This window comes from Centropristis striata, chromosome 15 (genome assembly GCF_030273125.1).
Source record: "Centropristis striata isolate RG_2023a ecotype Rhode Island chromosome 15, C.striata_1.0, whole genome shotgun sequence".
Classification (NCBI taxonomy): domain Eukaryota; kingdom Metazoa; phylum Chordata; class Actinopteri; order Perciformes; family Serranidae; genus Centropristis; species Centropristis striata.
The window spans coordinates 35388694-35398550 of record NC_081531.1 but is presented as its reverse complement, the minus strand read 5'-3'; the positions used below and the strand labels follow the sequence as shown (position 1 = coordinate 35398550).

General features: G+C 35.8%; 1 protein-coding gene across 2 annotated transcripts; it reads left to right on the top strand.

Moving 5' to 3' along the window:
* Positions 1 to 250: 250 nt before the first annotated feature.
* Positions 251 to 9246, top strand: rraga (Ras-related GTP binding A). 2 transcript variants are annotated; one of them, XM_059351272.1, is made up of 10 exons: positions 251 to 356; positions 678 to 801; positions 3800 to 3899; positions 4003 to 4069; positions 4172 to 4394; positions 6160 to 6255; positions 6344 to 6466; positions 7276 to 7367; positions 8599 to 8714; positions 8813 to 9246. In XM_059351272.1, the coding sequence occupies exons 2-10, from the start codon at positions 775 to 777 to the stop codon at positions 8914 to 8916; spliced, it is 948 nt and encodes a 315-aa protein (XP_059207255.1). In that variant the 5' UTR covers positions 251 to 356; positions 678 to 774; the 3' UTR covers positions 8917 to 9246. The 2 variants fall into 2 exon arrangements, with proteins under 2 accessions (XP_059207255.1, XP_059207256.1); XM_059351273.1 differs by having other exon boundaries at positions 252 to 269.
* The last annotated feature ends 611 nt before the right edge of the window (positions 9247 to 9857 follow it).

The window sequence follows — 9857 nt, the reverse complement described above, 5'->3', positions numbered from 1 at the left end:
TGTTTTGTCTGTTAGGCAATTTTAACGTCTTGCTGCCAGAACACTCTAACCTTCTCTTGTGTCATAACGATAGCTAAATATTTTTCAACCTGAAACTTAATGTTAATAGTTTAATCTGTGTGTGTCCCTAATTGGTGCCGAACACGACCGGGGAATTGAGAAAAACAATATATCCGTTAGACAAAACTCAGGGCAGATCGCAAAAACGTCGCGTCATGTGACTTTGGCGTAAACAGGAAGTAGCTGTCTCCACTACCTGCTTCTACCAAGTAATGTATACAAATGCTTTCTTAGAAACAAATAAACCATATAGTCTGAAAAAGCTCTAATTTAAGTAACGGCTCTACCCTTTTGGGGTAAGTAGACGATAATCTACTGAAATTTAATTTAGCTAGCTAGCCGTTTAGCTTAGCTAAGCTACATGACTTTAATCTGGACTGTTTGTCGTGCTAGCAAACTTAGCATTAGCTTAGGTGTTTATCCGGGACAGAAAACATAGTTGTTATAAAGTTAGTAAACTGTTTGTATATTAATCTGTATCTAATACGTTAATGACTGTATGAATATGTTTGAGTCGTTCATTATTTAAGTGTTAGGCGTGTTTTAGTAGTTATATCGGGTTTGTGTTGAGCTTACAGAAAGTGACAGCTAGGTGAAAATATTTGTTTCTTCTGCAGCTGAAGGAGGAAGAGGGGAGCTGCTGCTGCAGACACGGACTACAGTCATCTGACTTGCAGCTCAGAGAAATACTTTACATCGTGTCTGCTGAGGGGGATGTCAAGCACAGCGATGAAGAAAAAGGTTTGCATTGACTCTTTGTGGCATCATAAGCAGTGGTAGAGGACAAAAATGACATGGATGTTTTTTTTTAACCCTCTGAACCCCAACAAGCCGTTTCAGGGCGTTTTTTTTTTTTTTTATAACTTTCTTTTTTTTTTTTTTTTTAATTATCTTTTTTATTGATTCCACATATTAACATTCCAACGACATTTTACATGTGCTGTACAATTTTCCAACAGTAGTAGAATATTCACATACTTCTCCACCACGGAGCAGAGACATAGTTTGACACAAATTATCAAGTAAAGTTACAGTAGAAGTAAAATTAAACCTTTTTCCACTACTCTCCTTGTTTTCATACCTGTCTTGCATCGTCCCTTTTTCTCCCGTTGGAGGGTAAACATATCAAATAAACGTATGAACAATGAACAAGTTTGTAGCCTGAACCAAGGGGGTCAATAATCTACAATACACAGTGCCCTTACTGCACAAAGTCTGCTCTCAATGGAGACACAAAATCAACCCAGTTTTTCCACTAGATTATAAAAGTATCTGTTTTTAGTCTAGTTGAGAAAGTCAGTTTCTCCATTCTATATATATCCAGCATTACCTCCACCCAATCCTCTATTTTTGGTGCATCTGTTTTTAGCCATTTTCTGGTGATGGCCTTTTTAGCCGCCACCAACATTATTCGAAATATGTATTTTTCTCCTGACCTCGTAATCTCCTGGTTCTCTTTTCCCAAATATAAGACTTCAAATGTAAGTGGGAGTTGCACTTTCAGAATTTTTTCCATACTCTTCTTTAAATCCTGCCAATAAGGTATAATACCAGGGCATCCCCAAAAGATATGAAAATGATTGGCCTTATCTTCCCCACACAGTCTCCAACATCATGTGTCTCGAGATTTCTGTTGTGTCGTATAACTTTCTTTTTATTGTTTCTCCCTTAAAGCAGTGTAGAACATTATACATACAAGTAAAATAAAACAAAACAAAACTAAACAAAAAAAAAACTAACATCAAAAAAGGAACATGTTGGATCATTATATTTCTACAGTTAGATCCTGTATTAATGTCACTGTGATAGTCCTTGCCCAGTCGTTTTTATGTATTCTGTCCATTTCTCCCATTTCCGGCAGCATTGATCCTCTTGAATCCTTATTTTTCAGGGCGTTTTTTTAATTCTCTTTTTACATTCAGGGCCGGTTCTAGCCCACTGGCTGCCCTAGGCGATATTGAGATTTTGCCCCCCCCCCCCCCCGAACCACATCCATTCCATGTATTCATTCTGATATAGGTACACTATGTTATATGTATTATGCTGTACACTAATATTTGATACATGAACTACAAGCAAGGTAATGGTCTCAGAACATTTTTATTTTTAGAAACTTTGGAACTTTACCAACAACAACTGAATTGAAAATACGAATAAATAAATAAGAAAACACAGATCTTCATCAAATTAAGAATGGCAAAGACTGAAAATAAATAAAATGTAGACATACAAATGCAATAAAAATAAACATAAAAATGAAATTTAAATGTACATTTATATTTGATGCATGAACTACATACAGGCAATATAATGGTCTCAACATTTTAATTTTTAGAAACTTTGGAACTTTACCAACAACAACTGAATTGAAAATAAGAATAAATAAATGAGAAAACACAGATCTGTTGACTGTAAAGACTGAAAATAAATAAAATGTACAAATGCAATAAAAATAAATATAAAAAAATTAAGAAATGTAAAAATGTTTCGTTAATCAATGTTGTTAAAACAAAGATTTATGCTTAAGGGCCCCACAAGGGGGCGCCCCCTGCCAATTTGGCGCCCTAGGCAGCCGCCTTGGTGGCCTGTAGGAATAACCAGCCCTGTTTACATTTTACTCAATTTGGCCTTGTAATTTACTGCAATATATAAGTCCACCTTTATGGAATCAGCACAATTATGGCTAGAAGTGTGAACATATACGCATATACATATTGAACTACTTGCATTTTTAAAATCTGTACTTCTCCCGTCCCCTCCTCTCTGCTCTGTGTAAGCAGATTTTCATTGAATATTTGTCATGTGACGATCCGTCTCAGCAGAATCAATCATGACTTCACAGTTTCACTGAGGAGCAGAAGTTAATGTTTTTAACAGGATCTAGTTATTCCAAACATTTTATTTGGCAACATTTTAAATGAGACATGTAGAATAATGTGATTTTGACAGAAATATCACAATTTTTAACTTTTTTTACTTTTTCTTACAGAGACTTTTGTGACCTGTGATGATCTGTTCAAGGGCTGTCAGATTATGCCAGTTTTTACAGTTTCTTTCGACAATAAATTGTGCATTTTGCCAATCTTTTTAAGAAACATGGGCGGATAATGAGGTTCAGAAGGATAAAAAAATATATATATTTTCTAACTCCATGATGACCTGAATCTTGTTGCAGGTTAACAAGATGGACAAAGGTTTACAGTTTTCTTCTTAAATAAATTATGTATTTTTTTATCTATGAAAGTAAGCTTACGTTTCAGGATTGTGACAGGTTGGTGGGGTTCAAATGGTTAATGCACCCATAATATAAAACACTGGCAGGGTTTTTTCTGCTGAATTCTGAATGCTTTAACCCATTGAAGCCTGGAAAGCGGATACGTCATTTTGTAGTATTTGTATAAGCTCTCAAATACCTTTTTGAATTTCATTTCTATCTGCTACAGAGGCTGAAAAATCTATTATTTAGTAGAAGAGTTGACATTTTTTTCCAGAATTTCCAGAAAATTAGAGGCTTATTTTAAAATCACCCAGCGATTTTTCAGGCCTCAATGGGTTAATACTTCAAGTTGCTCATATTAATTATGCACTTTTAGAGGATAAATTTAGGAGTTTTACCTCTACTGAAGTGTTTTTATATTGCTATTTGTTGAAGTAAAGAGTCTAAATCACACTAAAAGACTGTTGGTGAAGATAGACTAGGATTTAACTTTAGTTATGAGTTGATCTGCTGTGCTTTCAGGTGTTACTGATGGGAAAAAGTGGGTCTGGCAAGACCAGTATGAGATCAATCATCTTTGCCAACTACATAGCTCGAGACACACGTCGCCTTGGAGCTACAAGTAAGATTACTTCAAAGGAAGGTGCTACATGACAAATGTTTGATACTAAGTGTTTCTTTAATCTCATCTATAAAACAATCTTTTCATCCTTTGTTGAATGTAGTTGACGTGGAGCACTCACATGTACGGTTTCTTGGCAATCTGGTTCTTAACCTGTGGGACTGTGGAGGGTAAAGTACATTACATGCCATCTTTAGACCAGCTTTGACAATTCAAAGTCTTTCCTCCTGAAGTGAAAGCCTCTGTCCTTCTGTGCTTCCTTTATCCAACAGACAGGACACGTTCATGGAGAACTACTTCACCAGCCAGAGGGACAACATATTCAGAAATGTAGAGGTGCTTATTTATGTATTCGATGTGGAGAGCCGTGAGCTGGAGAAAGACATGCACTACTACCAGTCGTGTCTGGAGGCCATCCTGCAGAACTCCCCCGACGCTAAAGTGTTCTGCCTCGTTCACAAAATGGATCTGGTGCAGGAGGACCAGAGAGATCTGGTAAGCTCTCTCATGCAGAAGCACAAATTCAATTCAATTCAATTCAACTTTATTTATAGAGCGCATTTCATGCACAAGGCAGACTCAATGTGCTTCACAATGTATACACATAATTACAGTTAAAAAAAAAACAACAACAACAAAAAACACAGAAAATCCAATCCAATCCAATCCTCTTTATTTATATAGAACAATTTTAGCAAACACAAGGTTTCCAAAGTGCTGCACAAACAATAAATACATAACACAATACAAAGAGATGTAGTAAATAATAGATCAGTAAGATGCAATAAATTAAAAATTAAAAATGGGATAAAAATAAATAAAATAAAATGTAAAATGTACTGCCCGCACAAAATAAAATATGCATGAATACAATAAAAACAAAAAATCATAAAATCATAAAATCAAACAAAAACAAACAAGAAAAAACAAACAAAAATCGATTTCAAATTAATTGAAGAGTGCAGGTAGACAAGCTATTCCATATTCACCACATACACACTTACTTACTCACACATGTGCACCCACTCCCACAACCACACATGCACACAATTTAACCAAATGCTGTAGAGAAAAGATAGGTTTTTAATCTGTTTTTAAAAATGGCTACTGATGGGGCAAGTTTAACTGAGTCAGGCAGGGTGTTCCACTTTCGCGGGGCATAAATACTAAAAGCTGCTTCTCCTTCTGTGGATCTGGTGTGTCTGGGTGGAGCAGTATTTTGAAATCAATTCTTATTCTAACGGGTAACCAGTGCAAAGATTTAAGAACGGGTGTGATGTGTTGATATTTCTTGGTGCCAGTGCAAACATTTGGACAACACATTGTTGCCAGAAACATCGCTGCTGTCTTTGTCTGCAGCGATGACAAATTATGACAAATCTGTCAAGTGATTGTCTGAAATTGACAATCACTTGACAGATTTTTTTACTATCCTGAGAGAAAAAAATTGGGACACAATTTTACCTCTAACAAAACAAATAGATAAATTAAAGTTAAAAGTTAAATATATATTAGCATTTAGGTTGAATTTTTTTTTTAAAGCCATGACAGTAGAGGAGGTTAGAATCGTCTGTGTTAAATATTGATCATTGTTCGATAATGATGATTCTTTAAATATGCTAAACTTTTTAAATGTAACAACAGTAATTATAGGGGTGCTTTTTAACATCTAGTATCAAGTATTAAGCTATCATTTCAAAGTGCTTCTTGTTTTCGTCTCATTTGAAGGTATTATCAAGCATACTTAATTGGAATACCTATTGAAAATAATAAGTGTCTTTAATTTTATTAAAATCCATGGCTGGACCCGAATATTCAGATATTAATTTGTTTGGTTTGTATTCGGTTTCCAGTTTTGTGATTTGGATGCTCATTTTTTGTGATGTTGTTTTGATACCCTAAAGAATCCTCAAAAAATAATAAACCTCTGATTAAACCCAAAGACACATGCAGTGATAACATGGAAGTCTGACAACTTGTTGTATTTGGTACCAATATTAGCTGTTCTTTTTACATCAATGTTGGGCAGAAAAAACGTAAATGCAAGCTGAAATTGAACCGTTCTGTTGGGATAAAGCTCTGAACAGAGGAAAGTCTGTCAGCTGCTAGGATTATTTATGAAGTGCCATAGGCTATCAATCCATTTCTGCCAAGAATGGAGAAATGTCCCCCTCAGACTGACCGAAGCTTCAAATATTCACCGTCGGAACTGTCCATGTGACTGTCTACACTGTTTTTTGTTTTTTTTGTTTTTTTACAGATCTTTAAAGAGCGTGAAGAAGATCTGAAGAGACTGTCCAGACCTCTGGCTTGCACATGCTTCAGGACATCAATCTGGGATGAAACCCTGTATAAGGTATAATAAGATTTGACTGGTTGTATGTTTGGATGTCAGGTTATTAAGTTGACACTGTCAGATACATTTTTAAATGTTTAATTTGCAGGCCTGGTCAAGCATAGTGTACCAGCTCATCCCAAACGTCCAGCAGCTGGAGACGAACCTGAGAAATTTTGCGCAGATCATAGAAGCAGATGAAGTTCTTCTGTTCGAGAGAGCCACCTTCCTGGTGAGAGCAGCTGCTTCCTCTGGCATGACAGTATAGTCAGGCAGCTTAGGACCAGATTTAAGAATAAAGGGGACACGTCGGACAAAAGCACCAAATTTCTTCCACATGCTCTCTATCACCATAGGTTTAAATTTTTGGTAGGAGCCACTTCATCAAGATTGTGGATCGGAGATGGCACCCATATAAAGTCTATGAGAACCAATATATCTTCCAATCCACTTAAAAGGTCAATCTTGGTGTCAAAATATGCATTTTCTGTGTCAAGGAATCATTTAAAGCTATTGAGAATATCACTAGAGATCTGACATGAGATTAAAGCGTTCCCTTGATTTTTTTTTTTTAGCAGTGTACATTGCAGCTAATCCGCTCTCTCCCGTGAACATAAATTCATTTTCAGCTCAGGATTCCTGCTGCAGCACTTGAAGACCTACCAGTCTGGGTGAAAATGAACATATCTATTTGATCAAATAATTATCTAGTGATATTCTCAATAGCTTTAAATGATTCCTTGACACAGAAAATGCATATTTTGACACCAAGATTGACCTTCTGAGTGGCTTAGAAGATATAGAGTTTCTCATAGACTTTATATGGCTGCCATCTCCGATCCACAACCTTGATGAAGTGGCTCCTACCAAAAATTGAAACCTATAATGATAGAGAGCATGTGGAAAAAATTTGGTGCTTTTGTCCGACGTGTCCCCTTTATTCTTAAATCTGGTCCTAAGCCACCTGACTGGTAGTATGACCAGAACATTTAGATCTAGTTATGAAAGTCTTTGTTTTTTATGTTTGTTTTGTAAATGCAGGTGATCTCACACTATCAGTGCAAAGAGCAGCGTGATGCTCACCGGTTCGAGAAGATCAGTAACATTATCAAACAGTTCAAACTCAGCTGTAGGTAAGTTCACTTTGCTTAAACATCACCTTCAGTCCACATGCTTGGTTTTTTTTTAGTATTTTTTATTAGACATATTTTAGCAAAATCCTATCTCACAAGTAACCCTAGCTTCTCCACCATTACAAATGTACAATATGATGTATCAAAACATCCATCCATCATTTCTTTTTTTTATATATATATATATATATATAACTTTATTTTAGGCATTTTTAGTTATACAGAAATGAGCATACATACATACATACATATACAAACATACAAACTCAAAATATAATCCCATATTAGTACCCTCCCTTTCTCCCTCCCCTTATACCCTCCCATGGGACCAAGAGTACAAAAAAATAAAAAATAAAATAAAACAAAATGAAACACAAGATCCAGTGCTGCAGAGGTATACCAATGGGCTAGTCAGACAGATGACTAGAGAAAGAGTGCTTTGATAACATGATCTGTTAAAGATTCAACTTCTTCACATATTCAATGAAGGGAGTCCACACTCTACTGAATGTGTCACAGGAACCTTTCAGTGTATGTCTGATCTTTTCTATCTGAAGTAAAGATAGCACCTCCTGAATCCATCTCCTGAAGGGTGGGCATTTATTAGATTTCCAATTCATTAAGATTACTCTATGTCAGGCATGTCCAAACTATTCCACAAAGGGCCGTGTGGCTGCAGGTTTTGGTTCCAACCAAGCAGCAAACCCCCAATAAAAATAGTAGATGAATGGATTAAAGACATTCACACACTCATAATTGCACCTTATTTGTTTCATAGCACCAACATTTTTATACTGTATATTCATTTTTATTCTGCACTGGGATTCTATTCTACTCCTTAATACATACTCCTTCTTTAGACACTTTATTTTTTATTGTATTTTATTGTATTTTTATATTTTATTGCTTGAAGTATGCCTAGGTTGTTCTTTTTATTTAATTGTGTTGTCATTGTCTCTGTGTGTAATGCTGCTGCTACACTGTAATTTCCCAGCTTGGGATAAATAAAATCTCTCTCTCTCTCTCTCTATCTATCTATCTATCTATCTATCTATCTATCTATCTATCTATCTATCTATCTATCTATCTATCTATCTATCTATCTATCTATCTATCTATCTATCTATCTATCTATCTATCTATCTATCTATCTATCTATCTATCTATCTATCTATCTATCTATCTATCTATCTATTTCTGATTTTTGTAAATTCATTTTTTTCTATTCCAGTAAACTTGCAGCCTCTTTCCAGAGCATGGAAGTGAGGAACTCCAACTTTGCGGCCTTCATTGACGTCTTCACCTCCAACACATATGTCATGGTCATCATGTCGGACCCCTCCATTCGTAAGTAGTGACGATGAGCATTTCTCTGCAGATAATGTGCATGAATTAATGAACCAAAAGAACATAATTAAGATCCATTTGTGTCTCCAATTTTGCAGCATCTGCAGCCACTCTCATCAATATCCGTAATGCTAGGAAACACTTTGAGAAGTTGGAGCGGGTGGATGGACCCAAGCACAGCCTGCACATGAGAATGCGCTAGCTGGTGCACTAGTCCCAGTGGATCCTCTCAGCCAATCAGTCCACAGACCGCAGCTTCCAGCTCCCAAACATATGAGCAGCCCTGCACTGTTTCCTCTATATCTTCACATTCAATCACAGTTATTACTGGAGAAATCATATTTTCTTTTGGTCTAATTTCTACAGTGATTATAAGTATCTTGAACAGCTTGACAGATACATTGTGTTGGAATATTTGCCCTTAACTCAACGCATTAAAATAAAATGAATAGTTGTGTTTACTATGAAGGGGGCTACCTTTGCTGTCACACTTTGTCTTACACAGTAGATCCATTCACTCCATGCAGTGAATCCCAGTGATCGGGGACTTTCTCTCCTAATGATGATTATGAGCAGCAGATACTGTTTGATTTTCAAATGCAGTTTGTAAGCTGTTACACTTTGAAAGTACGAACAATATAGTTATATTCAGAAAAAAAGCTTGTGTGATGTGTTTTTTTTTCAGCTTGGATGATTTATTTAAAAGGTATTGGGGAGACATCAGAGAGATTCAGACATACACTACCGGTCAAACATTTTAGAACACCCCAATTTTTCCAGTTTTTTATTGAAATTCAAGCAGTTCAAGTCAAATGAACAGCTTGAAAGGGTCCAAAGGTAAGTGGTGAACTGCCAGAGGTAAATAAAAAAAGGTAAGCTTAACCAAAACTGGAAAATAATGTACATTTCAGAATTATATAAGTAGGCCTTTTTCAGGGAACAAGAAATGGGTTAACAACTTAACTCTATGGAGTCTTGGGCTATTTTGTCCATTTTTTAATTATTTTCATGTCTTTGTAAGTCATTTTGTGTCTTTTTTGGTCATTTTGTGTCTTTTTTCGGTCATTTTGTGTCTTTTGGTGTCTTTTTTTTGTCATTTTGTGTCTTTTTTTAGTCCTTCAGTCCAACATAAAATGTGATTTT